This window comes from Neofelis nebulosa, chromosome 6 (assembly GCF_028018385.1).
Source record: "Neofelis nebulosa isolate mNeoNeb1 chromosome 6, mNeoNeb1.pri, whole genome shotgun sequence".
Classification (NCBI taxonomy): Eukaryota; Metazoa; Chordata; class Mammalia; order Carnivora; family Felidae; genus Neofelis; species Neofelis nebulosa.
This window is the reverse complement of record NC_080787.1, coordinates 71,533,427-71,555,012: the sequence shown is the minus strand read 5'-3', so window position 1 is coordinate 71,555,012 and position 21,586 is coordinate 71,533,427. Positions and strand designations below refer to the sequence as shown.

The window sequence follows — 21,586 nt, the reverse complement described above, 5'->3', positions numbered from 1 at the left end:
GGCCACTTCTCAAAGCAAGGCCTCAGTTCCTTACAGAGCCTCTCTTTTCCATTTATACTTTCATTGTAGGCCCCTGTCAGACTTATCTTTTGCCTGCATGTCTGTAGAGGCATCCCTAGGAGCACATTCCCTGCTATGCATAATATTCCCTCTCCCATTGCAAAGGGACAATTGTCTTTGGATCAAGCTTGTGATAGACCACACCTTCTTCCTTTTAGATAATTTCTTTGCAGGAGGGTTCTTTAACCATCCTGCACACAGAGTCTGCTTCTTGTCTCTACTACCTCCCTCATTCATTTCTGCCTGCCATCTAGGCTAGTCCAGACTGGACCCAAACTCAAATGGTTTCAAAAGACAGGCAGATAATAAACAAGTGAAACTGGCCAAGTGTTTTTTATTAAACCCATAGGAGTAGTCATTACTAAATACTCTCTTTTTTTTCCTCTTGATGTTGCTTTTGTTTTTATCCTTAGATACAGAGAAGAGTTTCTCTACTAGAAGAAAGCCATAGTGCAATTGTAGTGGTAAATATATGGCAATTAACTCTTTTGTCTCAATGTTCAAGAGGTAACAGAGAGTAGTAAGGACTGGTAGTGAGCTAGCAAGTTAAGTCCTCTAGCCACATGGGTCAGCCATGATTCAACTCCAGTGAAATGTAACTATGTGGGAAGATGGGGTCCCTTGTGCCAGATATTCTGATTTTTTCAATAAAACCTGCATATCTAGATTATTTTGCGAAATCTTCTGCAAAAAAAGTCTGATTCTTTTTTATGGCTGAGTGATATTACATTGAATTTATATACTACATCTTCTTTATCCATTCATCAGTCAATGGACATTTGAGCTGTTTCCATAATTTGGCTATTGTTGATAAATCTGCTGTAAACATTGGGGTGCATGTCGATGACATGTATGGAGCTAGAGAGTATAATGCTAAGCACAGTAAGTCAGTCAGAGAAAGACAAATACCAAATGATTTCACTCATATGTGGAATTTAAGAAACAAAACAAATGAGCAGAAGGAAAAAAGAGAGAGAGAGGCAAATAGATTCTTAACTATAGAGAACAAACTGATGGTTACCAGAGGGAGGTGGGTAGGGGTATGGGTTAAATAAGTGATGAGTTATTAAGTGCACTTGCGATGAGCACTGGGTGTTGTATGTAAGTGTTGAATCATTAAATTGTACACCTGAAACTAATATTACACTGTATGTTCGCTAACTGGAATTTAAATAAAAGCTTTTAAAAAAATGAAGATTTGCAATAAATAAATAATATATAGCAAAAAAAAATCTAATTAATTGCTCTCCCCACCCGTATCTGCAAAGAGATTTCGGCCTATAGAATATCATTAAAAAATTTATTTATTTATTTATTTATTTATTTATTTATTTATTTACTTTGAGAGAGAGAGAGAGAGTCCACGTGTGCATGCTCCTGCACAAGTGGGGGAGGGGCAGAGAGTGAGGGAGACAGAGAATCCCAAGCAGGCTCCACTCTGTCAGCACAGAACCTGATGCGGGGCTCAAACCCATTAACTGTGAGATCATGACCTGAGCCAAAATCAAGAGTCAGATTGCTTGGGGCTTCTGGGTGTCTCAGTCAAAAAGCATCCTACTTTGGCTCAGGTCATGATCTTGCAGTTCATGGGTTCGAGCCCCACATCAGGCTCTGTGCTGATAGCTCAGAGCCTGGAGCCTGTTTTGGATTCTTTGTCTCCCTCTCTCTCTGCCCCTCCTCTGCTCATGCTCTGTCTCTCTCCCTCTCAACAATAAATAAACATTAAAAAAAAAAAAAGAAGAAGAGTTGGATGCTTAATCAACTGAACCACCCAGGCACCCCTAGGACATCATTTTTTAACCTACAAATCTGAATCCTCAAACAGAGACCCTGTTGGAGGATGAATGATAATTAGGCATGTAATTAGTAATGTAAATGGTTACAAACAATATATATTTTTCTAGTCAAGTCAAATATTTCTAGTTTAATTATGGGAAGAGCAGAGATCTTCTAGTTGAAATATGTAGATATTTTGAGGCCTCTGCAATTTTCTGGACCTATCTTAGTCCAACCTTGTCCTTGAATGTTGGTTCTTAATGTGTAGTCTGGGAGCAACAGCATTATCACCGCCTGGGAATTTGTTAGAAATGCAAATTCTCAGGACCCACCCCAGACCCATAGATTCAGAAACTCTGGGGGTGGGAACCAACAATCTGTGTGTTAAAGTGCCCCCGGGGTGATTCTGATGTACTTTGAAGTTTGAGAACCAAAGAGGCTTCCTTTCAGAGGGAGCCTCTCTTCCCTGCGGTATGCTCCTAGAGCCCTGGCAGCCTGTATAACCTTGGTCTTCAGGCTTCCTTCGCCTCAACCCCAGGTTTTAGGAGCCAAGATATGTCTGCTATGTGAACTCTGGGTTCAGCTTGGCTCTCCAAAAAAGGGTACTGGATTAAGACACAAAAGAGGACGTTGGTCCTTAGTAATGGAGGAAAATGGATTTGAAAATTAAGCATGTTCAGAGGGGGAGAGGAGGAAAAATATGTCCCCAGATTTCTTCTTGGACTCCCTCTGCCATGGCTTATCTAGTGGTATGATTTAAAGAAATATTGTCTTTGCTCTACTTTTAGCCTCTTAAAAATGGCTACTTCTGTTTTAATTTCGAAGACTCACTATGGTTCATAAAGACTGAGGAATACAGAGTTAGTGTAGTGACACTACTATGTGACTTAAATTTAGAGAGGTTGATTTCTTAACTCCATCTTGAAATTCTGGAAGAGTGAGAGTTCAGTAGATGGGTGAGAGGTTATGTTTGGGCTTGGGATACACTTCAGGCAAGTCTGGGCTGGGAAGGCCCCTTGTGCAGCAGAATGAGATCACTGGGATCTTATTTTTATAATTTCAGTGAAAGGCACAGGTGAGGAACACAGATGGGAAGGCAGGAAAAGTGCCTGAAAGAGAGGTTAGGAAGGGTGGAGAAAGGCAATGGATAGCTTCGGGGCAGAACACCTCTGTGTCTTTCCCTCTTTTCAAACGCTTCTCATCAGCCTCCTTTCAGAGATGTGCAATAATTTCATCGCTGGAAAGTCCCTGAGCTCTGGTAACCTCCAGGCCCCACATATGAATCTTACTTGCTTTTCTTTCTCAAAGCTAAAGCAGGAGCAGTGGTGATTTAAAGGGAAACTCATTTATATATATTGCCTGAAGGTGCTGTAGCACTTATGGTTCATAAACTGTATCCAGTGTTATATTTCCCAGTTAAGACACCCCAGAAAGCCGAAGGACATAATTCTAATACTTTATTTGTTTAAAAATTTTTAAAAATATTTATTCATTTTTTGAGAGAGAGAGAGAGAGAGACAGTGCCAGTGAGCACGGGGGAGTGGCAGAGAGAGAGGGAGACACAGAATCCAAAGCAGGCTCTAGGCTCTGAGGTGTCAGCACAGAGCCTGACATGGGGCTGGAATTCACAGACTGAGAGATCTTGACCTGAGCTAAAGTCGAGTGCTTAATCGACTGAGCCACCCAGCTGTCCCTCTAATACTTTATTTCTTTGTGACTGAATTCAAATTTACTCTTTAGTTACTTCCCTTTATACTCCTTACCTCCAATACCCGCCTCAGGTGGAGAACTTACCCTGGACATTTCCTGGTAAATTCAATTTTATCTGGTGATATTTTTCTTTTCTTTTCTTTTCTTTTCTTTTCTTTTCTTTTCTTTTCTTTTCTTTTCTTTTCTTTTCTTTTCTTTTCTTTTCTTTTCTTTTCTTTCTTTCTTTCTTTCTTTCTTTCTTTCTTTCTTTCTTTCTTCTTTCCTTTTAAATTAAAGTCGATATATATAGCTCAGTCCTAGAAAAAAATCAGAATTCTATTTCAGTCTTTCCTTTCCCTCCTCTCAAGCTCCCTTCCTCCACATTTTGGGGTATCACACAAACACTGTGCTTCATCTGTGGGAGGCAGACTTACTAACTTCACAGTAAGAAGTTTGCTACATGACTAGGTTGGTGGCAGTAACAGGGTGGGAGAAACTCCAATATCTGGCTCACATTGACTGCCCTGCTGCAGTCAGGACTGGCCACGTAATTTATTCTTTTTTTAATTTTTTTTTTAACGTTTATTTATTTTTGAGACAGAGAGAGACAGAGCATGAACGGGGGAGGGGCAGAGAGAGAGGGAGACACAGAATCGGAAGCAGGCTCCAGGCTCTGAGCCATCAGCCCAGAGCCCGACGCGGGGCTCAAACTCACAAACCGCGAGATCGTGACCTGAGCTGAAGTTGGATGCTTAACCGACTGAGCCACCCAGGCACCCCTGGCCACGTAATTTAGAGGGCCTAGTGCATAATGGAGATGTGTGGCCTCTAGTTCAAAAATGATGAAGGATTTCAAGACAACAACAGCAGAGCATTAAACTGAGTGCAGGGCTCTGTGCAATTGCATGGATCACATGCTTTATAAAGCCATCTTACCTATGTTCTCTTGTCATCTCCCAGCCTGGCTTCAAGTAAAAGTAGTGGCCACAGCTCTTTCTGGGTAAGTGTCCTCCTGTCTGTCCTGCTGTCTTAGAATCCTACCATAATTCTCATAGGTGTTACAGATTCCCTGAAATGTAGCTATGCCTTTTGTCGCATCCTCTCTTTGGGCGGTGTGCTTTGAAGCCCTCTGCCTTGGTAACTCTTCTAGTAGCATCTCTCCAAGATACCTTCTACCCTTGCTGGGCACTCAGCCACTTGTATATCTTATACTTAGTGGGTATCAGTCTCTATTACCCCCTTTGTATGCACACATGCTGCTCAATCTCTATCATCTGTCTGCATATCCCATGGCATGACTGATGCCAGTGGGAATCCTACTCTCAAATTGTAGTATATCAGGTTCTCCCACCTTAGATTCCTCAAACATTGTGAAGGAAATTTTTATATTTATGATCTTCAAATTATCTGGAGGAGAAGAAGAGGATAGATAGACAGGCAGATGGCATGTCTACTGTATTATCTTTTCCCTCATTTTTTTCTTCTTTCTTATTTTCAGCCATTTTTCTAATGACTGTAAACTGGGGGAGGGAGTGGGGAGTAGCAGAATCCAGCTCCATTTCTCCCAGTTTAAATGCACCTACTAATTATAATTGTCACCAAGTCTAATCGGGGTTGGCAAACTAGAGGCTAGGGGTCAAAGGTGGCCACGCCCATCTGTTGATGTATTGTCTGTGGCTACAGCAGAATTGAGTAAATGCAACAGAAACCAAAAGGACTGCAAAATCCCAAATATTTAATATTTACTTCTTTACAGTAAAAGTGGCTGACTCCCGTGCTAGACAACCACAGCTGAAAGTAAAGTGTCTGTCTCTGGTGGTAGCTATATGGGGGTGTTGAAAGGTGTTGGATGATCTCAGTAGTTAATCTGCCTCAGATGAATACTTCCTGCATTACTACCGCTAGTAAATATTCTCACATACATACAGAGTAGAATAGGCATTATGATTTCACATATACGTAGTAGGTAGAACAAACATTATTATCCTCATTTTACAGATAGGAAAGCTACCAGTTGGAGAAGTGAGGTAGCTTATCCAGGGTTATGGAATAAGTGAATGTGGGGTTAGCACTGGGGACATGGCTTTATTGATTCCTTAGGGCTAATGACAGACATCTCCAGGAGGACTCAGCATGTTAGGAAAACACATGCTAAGGATGTTGCTGTATGATGTTGTGGGACTCCTTAAGGTCCTCTGTGGGGTTGGGGTATGCTGAGGTAGCACGGCTGGAAGGTGGAGAAAAAGAAGTGGTTTGGGGCCATTATTCCAAAAGGTGGTGACTCATTTTCTTTTCTTTATTTTTTATTTATTTATTTTTTTTAACGTTTATTTATTTTTGAGACAGAGAGAGACAGAGCATGAACGGGGGAGGGGCAGAGAGAGAGGGAGACACAGAATCGGAAGTAGGCTCCAGGCTCCGGGCCATCAGCCCAGAGCCCGACGCGGGGCTCGAACTCACAGACCGCGAGATCGTGACCTGAGCCGAAGTCCGACGCTTAACCGACTGAGCCACCCAGGCGCCCCGGTGACATTTTTTTACATACTTCCTGCCCACACAGTGTCTGAAACTTGTGTATTATGGTAGCATGACATTTTCTATGGGTTAGATTCCTGATGCATCATAATTAGCTAATCACAAAGTTCTATTGACTCTTTTTTACCAGCCTTTGTATTCACATGGCAACCAAGCTTTATGAAGATTGGATGATTGATGTAAAATTCATAGCCTCCTCACACAGTATCAGACTGATAAGAAGCTGTAAACATCAGATAAATATCTCTGACAATTACGTGGCTTCTGTTGCATTCATAGAATGTGATTCAACAGAAATATCTTCTACTTTTTTCTTGCTTGGTGTATAAAGTAGCTGTGCTCTGTTTTCAATTTAGGCTCCCTATACTCTGATCTAGCCCAAGATGAGGGATGTTCAGGGGTAATTAGAAAAGACAGAAGTCAGGAAGAGTTCAAAACAGACACAACCCATGACTCACTACATTACAACAGATTTTAATTTGCTCTTTTATGTTAAGAAATGATCTACAGACTGAAAAGAAAAGGCATTTAAAGGACACCTGAATACAATTGACATATGGGCAGGCAATTAGAACACATGAAGTCATCATAGGCACACAGATGGGGCGATCCATGCAGTATTTCGTCTTCTCCCTTGGTAGCACGAAGCAGTGATGTCCAGACCACTGCATGTGTTTCTCCTCGTGGAAGTTAACCCATCTTGTTGACATTGACCAGCAGTTGTGATTTGCCTCACATTTCTTGCAAATGCAATAAAATTGTTTACGAATAGTTGCTGCAGAAAGGCATTTTCTTCTAAGAGAAAACTTGTCCAGTTAGTTGGCTTACTAAAGCAATCAACTACTGAGCAAACTAGAATTTTTTTAAATTTGCCTAATTAAACAAATCTTTTTGATTCATACCCAGTCGTAAAACAATTGTCATGCTCCTGGAGTCTTAGTTACTTTTTCAATTCAAAAATTAGAAGTCAACGGTGCAAGGGCAAAGTTCCTCTTCAGCTTTGTTGAAAACCTCAAACACTGAGAAGTAGAGGCAGCATAAGGGGAGCAGTGGGGGAAGAGAATGTGGTCTTAAGAATAAGGTATGACACCAGTAGAACTTAGAGAAAAATATCCGCTGGAACAGTAGGATTCTGAATTAATTATTGTTGTTTGGGACTATTTAGTGGATGTTAATACCCTGAGACTGAACTTTCAGTTCCATAACAGTGTGGCTATGGATTCATTTGTATTGCAGTAGTCCCGGTATGATGGGAAAAGCTTCCGTTCAGATTTCCCCCTGCATAAGGAGAATCCAAGCAGGCTTGCATTCTAGCTCAGGCTTTCCCAGGTACTTGGCCATGTTATTTTGGGCAAATGTCTAAATCTCTCTAAGCCTCATTTTCCTTATCTTTATAGGGGGAATAATTATAGTACCTGGTTTATGGATTGTTATCAGAATTTCATGAAATGATGCTATATATGTCAGGTAGTTAACCCAATGCTGAGACCATAATAAGCTCTTTAGTAAATGTCAGTTATTATTTCTGTGAATAGACGTAATATCTAAGAACAATTCATCAACTATAGACTGCTGAGATATAGTCTAAGGTATTTGTCTTTCTGTCTACAGATAGATCTTTTGTTAGTGGAAGGGAAATGACTGATTCTTATACTATTCTGGGGCTGGACCGTTCCAGGAGTGATGAAATGCAGGAAGGAATTCTGGTTCCAGCTAAGCAGGAGTCTGGTAATTTTCCAGAGATGTTCTCTTTGTCACATGATAAAACCAATGTTTAGCAATTTTAATTAAACTAAATAGTAACACTTTTTAGAGGCCATAGGTACTGTTAAAATGTCTGAAAAAACTGTAGGGCTCGAGTAGAAAGAATATGAAGAAAATTAACCAGAAAACCAAAGCGTTGTCTTAATCACTTACATTTTAGGCCTTATTCTTTCTTGGTAATCAATGACTATGTATTATATACTATGTCTAGTAGAACAGTGACATGAGAATTACAATAATAAGTATTAAAAATATAAAAATACTTAAAATGTATTTGAGGTTCAAGAATGAGTCATTAATGTTGAAAATGCCAGAAAAATGTGATGTCATTATGTCATCATTTCTTTATAAAATAGTATATTTCTAGATAGTTAAATGCTTTTCTATTTTATACAATTGACAGTACCCTTATTTCTTTTTTTCTTTTCTTTTTTTAATGTTTATTTCTGAGAGAGAGAGAGAGAGGCAGAGACAGAGAGAGAGAGACAGAGAGAGAGAGATAGACACATGAACATGGGAGGGGCAGAGAGAGAGGGGAGACATAGAGAGGGGGGAGCTGAAACAGCCTCCAGACTCTTAGCTGTCAGCACAGAGCCTGATGTGGAGCTCGAACCCACAAGCCATGAGGTCATGGCCTGAACCGAAGTTGGAGGCTTAACCGACTGAGTCACCCAAGCGCCTTGACAGTACCCTTATTTCTGGGAAGGAAGTGAAAAGAACAACAACAGCAAACCCCAAACTTGTTAGGATAATAGAAGTAAGTATAAAGAGGTGAACTGACAGTTGGCAAGGCAGGTCATCCTATTTTGCATTCAAAGTTTTAAAACCCTCACATTGTACATTCATTTAGACTCAAGTATCCAATTATGAAATATTTATTTCATGGCAGTTCCCTGATCTATTATTTTATTATTTTTTTTCTGGAAACTTTTTTCAGGTTTGCTTTTATCTTCTTTGAAGGATATTAAGCAGAAATCTATAAAATATTTCACCATGGTTTTAGGCTAGGGTAGAATAATATTTTGCTACAGTTATAATATTTTCCTTGAACTTTTGACTACAACATCACTGCAATGACTCCAAAAGAATCCCCTTTCTTGAATTCTAACATTTTGTGGCATTATGTAGAAGAATTTTCAGTTGGTCTGGATATATCTGTGTTAGTAGAATGAAAATACCTTACTTAAACAAAAAAACCTTGGTTATTTTGAAGATTTTATGAGTATAGATAATGGGCAGTGAAAAATCATTTAACATGGCTTCTTTCTAAATAGGATGAAGAAAATGAAAGAAAATCATAAAGGAAATTTAAGAGTAAACTTAGGAACACTTGTGAACAGTTTGTGTCACTAGAATGAATGATCATCTCATGAGAAATGTTTGAACATTTCATGAGTTGAGCTAGTTATAATTAGACTTAACCAAGTAAATAAGATATGCAGAGGGAGTACTCTGGCATTGGTAGAGAATAAACTAGTTGATTTGATGGGTCTTTTACATTTTAAAATTCACGTAAAACCAGAACAGATGTTTTCTTTTGCCTTTAGTTTTGGGCATTTGGGATATTGTCATTTATGTCCAACAGAAAGAACCAGGACAGTTCCATGCTAATGTTCTGGAGGCCCCACTTACAGCAGGCCTTTTGCCAGGCCACACTGTAAAAAGTAGGCTTTTCTGTAATTGTGTGCTTTCCTTTTTACTATGTACTATAATTTTTCCTTATAATTCTATAAAATAATTTAAAAATAGAAATTGTATGAATAAAATTATTGTGACATCTCACCCTATGCACTAGGTAAGTTCTTGGAAAAGTATATAGATAAAATAGAAACAGACAGAGGCTGGATACATGAGAAGCATAGGAAATATGCCAAAACCTAATTTATACAGAAAAAAAAATTCTCTTGGTGGTAGGGATGGGGAGTATTGCAGCCAAGGTTGAATCGTAACATGAAAAGACAAATCTGAAAGGAGGCAAGAGCAAGAGTGAGAAAAGGGAAGAGGAAAATTCAGGGTCAAGACTTGCAGAAGCTAATGAAGGTAGGCACTAGAATGGGTATTTCATTGCTGTAGACTTTTTTTGTTTTTTCCTTGTTCAAATGCTCTAGAAATACTTGTTACTTCAGCATAAATGGCTTAAAGTCTTTATAAACATTTTCTGATTCCTAGGATATTGTTCATCTGACAGTATGCTCTGGTGATTGCCCAATATAATGGGGGGCGGGGGACGAAGAAGAGGGATGGCCATAGATAAAAGAGGAAGGTTTGAAATGATATTTGGTATTTCTTTTCACACTCTAGTCAGCAAATTCCATGCAAAGTATTGCTGACTAATTACTATGAAAGGAAAAGTAAGTGTATTTCTTGAACTGTGTTAAGGTAATTTACTTATTAAAAGAGGAATTTGTGCCCCAGATAACATTGATTCATAAAAAAGGGCGGGATGGTTACAAATCTGATGTGAAGTTTCAGTTTATACCTTTTACTTAAGGAGAACTTTCTTCAAAGGATGTGTACTGGGGTAAAGCAAAAGTATTTTTGGCTTCTTTCAGAAATTTTGTTGTCTATATGTCCCAAACTGGCAGCCATTCAACCAACTATTGAGAGCCTACAGCGTGCCAGATGCCTTTTCTGTTACCTACCTGATATTTCTGTAAACACAATGGGCAGGATTTGGCCAATTATGATTAAATGTTTACTATTGTTCGGCTCTGGGGCTTTTAAAACAAATGATCCCTGTTCAGACTTCACATCCTGTTTTCATAACCTGTATCCTTAATATTTAGCCAGGTTGCTTCTTGGGAAGGTTTAAAAATGATTCATCATTTCACAAGTTCTGCAGCAGTTTATGATTTTAGCAAAAGTGTTTTTGCTTAGCAAACTAATTTCAATTGCTGGTGTGAGTTTTGCATAAGTGTCTGTGGAAGATGAATGGATTTCTCCAACTCTATAATGTGAAGTGAAAAGCATTACCTTAATAAGCATTTGAAAATTTTTCTGGATCATCTGATTTACAGGGCATTCCCTGACGCCTACAAATTTGCATGTGTTTAAGAACTTGGAGGAAAGCCATATAGTGAGTAGGTATATAGAATAAGACCTGGGTTCAAATCCCAGCTCTTCTATTCACTAAGAGTAGTTGAGTGATCCAGAAAAAAGATATTTAATCTCTTTCAACCTCAGTGGCATATCTATAAAACAGAATAATAACACCTACCTCCCCAGGGTTTATGTGAATGTTAATCTAAATGAAATGCCATATGTAAAATGCTTAGCACACTGTGTAGCACTTAAACATATGTGAGAGCTGTTAGAATAAGGAAGAGCATGACTGTCACTAAATGTGATACATGGAAGTCATTATTGTCTTGACATTTTCTACCTACAAAATAAAGTAGTTTAAAGTGGACATTATTGGGGTGCCTGGCTGGCTCAATTGGAAGAGCATGAAACTCTTGATCTTGGGGTCATGAGTTCAAGCCCCACATTAGGTGTAGAGATTACTAAAAAAAATAAGTAAACTTTAAAAATAAATAAGTGGGGTGCCTGGGTGGCTCAGTCGGTTAAGTGTCCGACTTCGGCTGAGGTCATGATCTCACGGTTTGTGGGTTCAAGCTCTGCATTGGGCTCTGTGCTGACAGCTCAGAGCCTGGAGCCTGCTTTGAATTCTGTGTATCCTTCTCTCTCTGTCCCTCCCCTGCTCGTGCTCTGTCTCACTATGTCTCTCAAAAATAAATAAATGTATAACAAAATTTAAAAATAAATAAGTAAAATAAACAAAGTGAACATTATTGATGGCAGACTTGGTTATACTATTGATAGATAATGTTTTTCTCTTTCGTATATGGTATCTACTTCCTTCCTAAAACATTTCTAGTTTTTTATCTCTGAGTGCTTTTACATTCTTGAGATAGGATAGGTGCTGACTACTGACTTTATTGTGGAGATAAAAACAGTAGACCCTATTTGGATCACTAAGAAATGGCTAAAATCCATGTGCACATATCAAAGGAAAAGCAATTAAAGTGAAATTTCAGTATCACAGAGGACAAATATTTGCTAATACAGAATTAACATCGTGGTCTAGCACGTGAGATTTTTATTTTTAATCAAAGTGAAATAATACGGAAGAGAATAGGTAACTCAAGATTTTGAGCTGATTAGTGATATAAAATAATTAGATAATTCTAAAATATGTGGTTTTTGTGTAAAAGTAGTAAGTTCTGTAACTGATTATTTCTATATCAAAATTAATGAATATAATTCCATTAATTCTGTAAAATCTATTAATACTACAATATAATTTATTTCAAAATGTGTCAGACTGAAATTTTTTAGAAAATACTAAATATTAAGATAGTTTTAATAAGTAAAGGTCACTTTCTGTGTATTTGTAAATATGGTTGAGTAAATGCATATAACATAGATAATTAGGCATTTGTCCTAATTTGGGAATACCCAAATGCTGTACATCCTACAAAAGATATAAAAAGTCCAGGGAAATAAGACACCAACACATGCTACAGTCAAATATAAATGCTGTGTATGATTAAGGCCATGTATGATAATATTTAAAACATCACCACCTTACTTCCTGTGCTTTGGGAGCTATTGTCTGGAATTTTTTATTAATGCATCATCTAAATTGACATTGTCAAATCAATATTGGATGCACCATCCCAAAGAGCCTTAAGATTTTATAGAGAAAATTATTTCAGATAAAAGGAATTCACATGTGGTATAGAGTTGTAGGGAGTCACAATTTAGTTTGGGAAGCCCATGTGTCTTAGTTATGTTGTATAGCAGGTAAAAACTTAAATTTGCAATTGTTGGGCAATTTTCCCTCTATGCTTTTAGGTTCTTGGCTGATATACTCCTATAACAAGAAGACAAATTAATAGGAAAAAAACCAAACAGAAGTTTAGTAACATGTATACCTTTTCTATACATGGGAGAGAACGTCTCAAGCCATCACCTTAATATGTCATCAGCTAAAGACAAAAGAAGATTTGGGGGTGAGAGGTTACCTCCTGGGAGGTTACCAGGAAAAGCACCGTGAATAAGGGTAAAGTGTGCAGATTTAAGTCCTTACTTTCTCTACTGAGAAGATTTTCTAGGAATTTAGTCATTCTTCTCTTCTTGGTACAGAGAGGGAGACACCCTTACAAATGGAGATTTCCCTTATAAGTTTAATGTTTCTTACAAAAGGGTAACTTCTCAGTTTTCAGAGCTTCACCTGTGTCTAACATTTCTTAAATAATTAATATGTCAAAGAAGCGTATTTTGTTCCCCTTCAAAACTTTCTATTCATTATCTCTCTCTTTTTTTTTTTTTTTTTTTTTTTTTTGGCTGGGAGATTAAGTCAGTCCTCTCTGCCCACAAACTGTGATGAAGCTAGTAGGTCTGCACCGAAGTGCTCTGGCTTCCATTACAAAGATACATCTATACTTTCTTCACCAGGAAACACAAAAGATGCTCTAAAATTTCAAGAACCAATCACTGAGTGAATCAGAAAGTAGGGTGCCAGTGTTAAGAACCATTTCTTCAGTTTATTTTTATTTTTTATTTTTTTTAACGTTTATTTATTTTTGAGACACAGAGAGACAGAGCATGAACGGGGAAGGTCAGAGAGAGGGAGACACAGAATCCGAAACAGGCTCCAGGCTCCAGGCTCCAGGCTCCGAGCTGTCAGCACAGAGCCCAACGAGGGGCTGAACTCAAGGACCGCAAGATCATGACCTGAGCCAAAGTTGGCCGCCCAACCGACTGAGCCACCCAGGCGCCCCTCTTCAGTTTATATTGTTCAAATTCAGGGTGCTTTAGAAAGTTCACACACACACACACACACACACACACACACACACACACATCAGGGTCCATTTGGTCATAAGAGTTCAGTTCAAAAAAGGAGCATGAATGTAGATTTCAAGATTTGTTGGGAGAATTGAATATGCACTATCTGAAAGGAAACATCACACTATATTTATTTTTCTATTATAAACTAGTGTTTTGAAAAGCTTTCCTTGGTTTCTTAAGTATGGTTGGGTTCATAAAGGAAATTAACTTTCAGAAAACAGGTCTCTATTTTATCTGGAATGAGTAATGAAAATCCTGCTGCTTAGCTGTTTAAGGGAAGGACTATTTATACTATGAGTTTTAAATAAGTGCATGTGCTAAGCTACTATATTTGAGGGTTTAGGCAAATTTTGTAGTACAGCCCCCTGGATATTAGAGCTCTCTTTCCTGCACTTTGAGTCCTAGGCTTTGAGTTCATTTTGTTTGTTTGTAACATACCTGTCGGTCAAGTTCTTTTGCTCAGAGACTGACAGAGAATCTGGAAAGCATTCATAATGGAAAGACCCACATGTGCTACCCACGGGAGTAGTTACCTGCTGCTTTATCTTTTTTCTTTACTTTACCTAAAAATATTTATTTTTTCATTTTGAAATTGATCTGTTTTCTCCAATTCTTTGTGCTCTTATTCTTATTACTATAAATGGCACAAAAAAGAAAAAAACAAAACAAACCCCTGATTTTGAAAAAGAGGTTATGGAAAAACAAAATTCCATATCACTAAAAACAACACCACCCTCTTCCCTTTGAATTTCCCTTTTCCTCTCTCCATTTTAAGCCCCCTCCACCCCATGTGGATTTTTCTGTACATTGTGACATCCAGCTGGTTCCTGGCAGGATTTGATGTTTGAATTTTCTGATAGACTTAATTTAGAATCACTTTTTATTTTATTTTCCCCCCAAACCACAATTTATCTATCTATCTATCTATCTATCTATCTATCTATCTATCTATCTATTATCTATTTACTTATATATTTTTAATATATAAATCCAAGTTAGTTAACATATGGTATAATAACATCTGTTGTTGCCTGTGCTGTTAATTTTAGCCATAGAATCACTTTTTTAAAAATTCATGTTTTATTTTATAACACCTTTTGATTCAGAGAACTATTGCAAACATAATACTGAGGGTTCCAATATATCCCATACCCAGTTTTCTCTGTAGTTAACATCTTACACTAGTATGGTACATTTATTATAATTTATGAACCAATATTGATACATTATTTTTTTTTTACGTTATTATTATTTTTTTTAATTTTTTTTTTAACGTTTATTTATTTTTGAGACAGAGAGAGACAGAGCATGAACAGGGGAGGGGCAGAGAGAGAGGGAGACACAGAATCTGAAACAGGCTCCAGGCTCTGAGCGGTCAGCACAGAGCCCGACGCGGGGCTCGAACTCACGGATCGTGAGATCATGACCTGAGCCGAAGTCGGATGCTTAACCGACCGAGCCACCCAGGTGCCCCATGATACGTTATTATTGACTAAAGCCCATGCTTTATTCATTTTCCTCAGTTTTTCTTGATAATGTCTTTTTTCTGTTCCAGAGTCCCACCTAGGGTGCCATATTGCATTTAGCTGTCATGTGTCCTTAGGTTTCTGTTGGCTGTGACAGTTTTTCAGATTTTCTCTGTGTGTGTGTATTTTTTTAAAGTAGGCTCCATACCCTATGTGGGGCTCGACTCAAGACCCTATCAAGAGTTGCATGCTCTACCAACTGAGACAGCCAGGTACTCCAGACTTGCTGTGTTTTTGATGACCTTGATCATTTTAAAGATTACTGCTCAGCAGTTTTGTAGAATGTCTTTCAATTGGGGTCTGCCTGATATTTTTCTCATTGACTTGGGTAATGTTTCTGGGGAGGAAGACCACAATGGTAAATTACCATTTTTATCCATCATATCAAAGATATATACTATCAATATGACTTAGCACTCTTGATGTTGACCTTAACTGCTTGGCTTGAGATGTTTGTCAGGTTAGAATCACATTTTCACTTTTTCCTGAAGACTATCAAAGCCTTTTCCTGATGATTTTAATGATATTCATTAAAGCTATAAGGAAGCTAACTGGGACTGATCTTTTGGTTTTTATTTATTAGTGATGTTATGAAGCTGCTAAAATTTTCTAAGTAGTTAGACAAAAATAATTTCACTGGTAGTAAAAACATCTTCTCTTTTTTCATGTGCTGTAGGTGGGAATGAGATCCCGAAACCAGGGTGGTGAAAGTTCATCCAATGGGCATCTTTCCTGCCCGAAGTCCTCTATCATCAGCAATGCTGATGATAAAAGTTTCTCAGAAGATGCAAAAAAGAAGAATAAATCAAACAGAAAGGAGGATGATGTCATGGCCTCAGGAACTGTCAAACGACACCTAAAACCGTCTGGAGAAAGCGAGCGAAAGAATAAGAAATCCTTGGAGTTATCCAAAGAAGACCTTATACAGCTACTCAGTATAATGGAAGGAGAGTTGCAGGTAGAGTCAAATTTTCTCAACTATGTGTCTCTAGTTCCTAAGCTATAAAAGTGAGAGACTATGAATCCATCTCCCTCACTGGACTGTGAACTTCATAGGGAAGGGGCTTTGTTTTTCTTATTAATTTCAAAATCCCTGCCACAAATTTGTACCAAATAAATATTTGTGGAATGAATGAACGAATGAATCAATGAATAGATGTCGATTCCAACTTCCAGCTTCTCTAGCAGCAATTTCTTCATAATATGATGAACACAGGATCCTGTCCTTAGTAACCAGTGAGGTTATCTAATTTAGCCATTGACTGTGGTTGAAAACTATAGAAAAGTCATGATTATTAGAGGGCGGAGTTTAGATCAATGATTACTTTTACTTTTTTCTAAAAGGCAGATTAAAAGGGAGATAAAGAGATACAAGCAAAGAGAGAAGGAGAAAGAGAGTGAAAGAAAAAGCTTTGTTTAAACCAGCCTTACTCTTTTCTCATTTTTTCGTAACTTTCAGGTTTAATTTGCTACACTGTCACAGGAGTTGAGATGCACACAAATAAGCAGAGCGTGGTATTGTGAACATGTAATATTTTCACAAAGCACTTTAAAGTCTATTATCTCATTTGATTTCAACAAAAATGTGGGTATTATTATCTACATTTTATGAGGAGGAAGTTGAGGCCCAGAAGGGTTAATGCTTTGTCCAGATCTCATCTTAGTCCTCCTGATTCTGGTCCAGTGCTCTTTCCACTGCCATCCTCACCATGCTTCTGTAGCTGTCATAAACCAGGTCCCCCTTAAATGTATGCTTTTAGGGATCCAAGAGAGAGTTGGGATTCTTTTGAGTTTCTGAGCTCTGGACAGTTGTGTTTCTGAAAATGGGGGGAAAAAATCTCTTTTTTTTTTTTTTTTTTTTTTTTTTGGAGGAGAAAATGACTTAAGAGTGAAATTGCTGTTTTCCTTTTTTTTTTTTTTTTTTTTTTTAGACTCTTAGCCTGTATGAGCCTTGAGGGGAATGCTAACAATTGCATGAGATGAAACCTTTGTTTGGTGCTATTTGCATCAGGGATATTATTTGCAACTTACCCTAAACTAGGGTGGGCTAGCCTAATCTGTTCCTGTTCTCATCTGTGTGTGCACACAGATAAGGAAACCCCTGGGGAAAAGAGAAATAGAAAACATACAAAACTCAAATTTTAAACAAAGAAACAAACACAATTGAACTTATCATTTATGGGCTGAGAAAAATCACATTTACATTTCACTGGGAAAGATGAGATTTTCCAGAATACCACCATTATTAGAAATAGCTTCACCACTCCCAGAAAGATGATTGTTTTGTCTATTAACATTTATTGTGTAAGGAGACAGAATATATTAGTCTAACTTTTTAAGCTGCCCTCAATCGACAGATATTGACCTGAGTGAAAGGTATGATAGTTGTCTTGGAAATTTTCACAATGCAATGTCATCAGCTCCCTTCTCGCCAAGCATGGTGACTTGTTTGAAGCCTGTGGCTCTTCCAGATTCTAATTTCTATAGAAGGCTGTTATATTATAGTGGACTCTGGAAGGTATTTAAGATTCCTGTGGCTTTTATACTCATGGTGTTGCCAGATATGGTTTCAGAGCCTAAGCATGCAAAATATAAGCCCACATACCCAGAACATTAAGGAAATTAGCCAGAAGGTGCCAAAGAAATGCATTTTGCTCTCCATTTAACTTTATAAATACTGGATACTTTACCTTACATAATAGATATATTCCTGAACAGCAAGAAATAAGTAAAAAGTGTAAGATATATGTGGAGGAGGCAATGAAAGAAAAGAGAAATGAAGGACCTGGTATTTTAAGAAATTTCATGGTGAATTCATTTGCAAAGCAAATAATCTATCCCCCTATATATTTCTTTTTTTTTCTTTTTTTTTTTTAATTTTTTAACGTTTTATTTATTTTTGAGACAGGGAAAGACAGAGCATGAACAGGGGAGGGTCAGAGAGAGGGAGACACAGAATCCAAAACAGGCTCCAGGCTCTGAGCTGTCAGCATAGAGCCTGACAGGGGACTCAAACCCACAGACCGCGAGATCATGACCTGAGCCGAAGTCGGCCGCTTAACCAACTGAGCCACCCAGGCGCCCCAATCCCCCTATATATTTCTATGCACACACATATATATGTTAAGTGTATGTACTTGTAAATGCAGATTTTGAAATATTAGGTTTGTTTAACATGAGAGTGTTCCTGTATTTAGAGCTGTAGATCTATGTTCTTGTAGCAGAAACCTGTCCTTTATTAGCATTGTCATGTGAGAGGGCATGTGTGCTGTAGCTAAGAGTGGAAGGCAGTTGGCATTAGCAAATATGAGCGGGCTGGTGCAAATGTGGCAGCTGTGTGCCAGGTTTGCCAGACTAGAGATAAGAAAAAAATCTATGTAAAGTTCTGGCGCTGTGAATAGAGGCAGGGATATGCCTTGAGAGGTAAGTTACCTTCAGCTCAGGCCTCTATGCCATTCAGCTCGAACATTTAGTGAGTTGTCTTCCAGACCTTCAAAAGGCCACCCATTACTCTCCCTTTATGGAACGGCTGGAGCTACTGTTCCAAGATTATATAAGATATTGGGGCCAATAGGCATCTTTGAGGAGTCTTATTCACCTCATTTATATTAAAAATGTGAAACTGATACTCTGACAAATTATGTGACTTTCTCAAAGTTGCATAGCAATTTAGTTAACATTTGCTTATTTCCAAATTCCTTGTCTCTCAGTTCAATCTTCCTCTCATTATATTATTTACACTTGGGGATGTTCAAGGGTAAGATACAAGACCTTTATATTTATTCTTCATCTTGAGAATTTCTTTCAAGTAGTCTTCCAGTGTGAACTCCAGGGCCCAAACCATTTTTTAGGTAAGAGAAATTGAGGACGGTTTCTTTCACATCCAGGTGGTAGAGTATGATCTGAGCCTTGAAGTTTGGTTGATCTGGATCTTGAGAAAAATGGCAAAGGGCAAGGGTGCCACATGGCCATGGTCTGGGCCCTACACAACTTTGGGAGGCTTCATATTCAGTAGGAGGGCTGTGCAGCAGCTTAGCCTTGGAGAGACTGGAACTATTTCTCAAAAGAAGTAGAGTGACACACAGAAAAAAGGGGCTTGTAATATTAGGGAGATAGACCAAGATCAAGTCTGCCTTTAGGAGAAATACCTTGGAAGTGACTTGGGGACAAGGAGGAGATGGCAATTCACTCTTGTATTCATCTCTTGTATTCTCTCCATCTTGATATCCAGGGTTTTGGACATTATAAACAATTATGTGTGTTTTCTGGTACCAGTGGCCTGCCGTCTTTGGAATCTGTTGTGTGGTCTATGGGAATTTGTTTAGCCAACATTAAAACAGCATGACCTTTATTGCTAGCATTGGCTCTTTGAAAAATTTGCAAATTTGCTGTTTTCTTTGCCAGTCCAGGTATCCAGTGAACTCTTGCAGTGCACTCTTGATGTGTATTAGAGATGGAGTTGCCCTTTTCAGGGATTTTGGCATTTTAAGGAGTCTTATCTAGAACTGGTGATGCCATGACCCATGTTTTGTTTGGAGAGGTACATCTTCCAGGCTTTTCAAGCCACACCTTAGCAGATGCAAGCCTGTCATTTCAGCACAATAGCTGGCCAATATTGCCTGCATAGAAGTAGCTGGGAATGGTTTCCATTATTATTCTTCTCTCACTGACTACTTCCAATAACAAGTACTTTCTAATAAATTGGAACATTTTTACTCTCTGGGTGAAAAACTGGTTACATATTTTCCAGACTAAACTGAAAATAATGAAATAGTATACCCAGGCTATCACTTGGGCACTATGATTAATTTCCCCTTGTATTTGTCCAAAAACAGCACTTTAAAGAAGCCAGTTGAATTGGCTGTACTAAAAACGACAAAAGTTCAAAGGAAATGCTACTCACATCAAAAAGCCATAACACAGAAAACTTTGGCAGAAGGTTATTCTTGTAAAATGATTCAAAAATAGGATACTAATTAAATCTTTTCTTGATGCAAAAAACATTTAGCTATTTTATATAGTAATTTCCTTGATGTATCCACTTGAATACATTTTAGAAAAACAACCTCTGAAAAGTTTTCATCATTTTTCCCTTTGTTCTTTTTTTTTTTTTTTAATTTTTTTTTAATTTATTTTTGAGAAGACAGAGACAGAGCACGAGCGGGGGAGGGGCAGAGAGAAAGGGAGACACAGAATCCGAAACAGGCTCCAGGCTCTGAGCTGTCAGCCCAGAGCCCGACGCGGGGCTCGAACTCACAGACCGCGAGATCATGACCTGAGCCGAAGTCGGCCGCCGAACCGACTGAACCACCCAGGTGCCCCTCCCTTTGTTCTTATAGTTAGTTCTCTTTTACCTATGCAAAAGGAGGCTCAGAGAAATCTAGATAACACAACTAGATAATGCACCACCATTCCATTTGGCTTTGGTGTTTGCCAGGCTGAGTCAAGAGACAGAATCATCTGCACTTTGAAAAATATACCTTTGTCCCATGTGACTGGCAGAAGAAGGTGTTATATTTCAAATATACTTACAAAATAGAGAATATGCCTGTGAATTACTAGAAGTTTTCTCTATTCTCTCCTTTTGGAGTTCCTAGTCATTTTCTTTAATATTGTTGATTAGTTTTTCTTTACCTTTCTACCACCTACAGGAGATGAGCCCTGTACCTGTTCTTCTTTATTACTAAGAGAATTCATTTATTCTTAGGGCATCAGTTCATTAATTCTAAATTGATTTTACAATATTTAAGAAATATTACTGTTCTAGAGATCTGAGTAATGCAAAGATGATGAATAATAATATGTGAAGCTAAAATATGATGAGCTCCTACTATGTGCCAAGCATGGTTTTAGGCACTGGGTACTATAGCAGTCATGAAGAAAGAGCTCCTGACCTGGTAGTATAAATGAGAATATGCAGGAATGAACATTCTATAGGATAATTACAATGAAAATTATAGGAGTACAAAGGAGCTAAAGAAAATCTCAGGAGATAAATGAAAGCTTTGCTAAAGAATTGGGCCATGAAGAATTGGTAGGCTTGGACAGGTAGAGATGAGGAGACATGAACAAATTCAAACACAGAATGGGCAGGAAAGTATGGGTTATGTTCATCAGTAAATTGTCTTCCTTCAGTGGAGAAGTGTTTGGTGGAGGTAAAATTACACCTGAATTTATATACTATAAATAAGACATCTGAATAAAAACAATAGAAGGATGGGGCACCTGGGTGGCTCAGTCGGTTGAGCATCCAACTTCAGCTCAGGTAATGATCTTGTGGTTCATGAGTTCAACCCTACATCTGGCTTGCTACTATCAACTTGGAGCCTGCTTTGGATCCTCTGTCCAACCCTCATCCCCTGCCTTTCCTCCATATGACC

General features: G+C 38.2%; 1 protein-coding gene across 4 annotated transcripts in view; it reads left to right on the top strand.

The window, feature by feature from the left end:
• FILIP1 (filamin A interacting protein 1) overlaps window positions 1–21,586 on the top strand; it is a 303,731-nt gene that overhangs the window by 179,125 nt on the left and 103,020 nt on the right. For all 4 annotated transcript variants that reach the window (XM_058734498.1, XM_058734500.1, XM_058734501.1 and 1 more), the window contains one exon: window positions 15,883–16,164. In XM_058734498.1, the coding sequence (XP_058590481.1) occupies window positions 15,883–16,164 (282 nt within the window). The remainder of the gene's footprint in view (window positions 1–15,882; window positions 16,165–21,586) is intronic.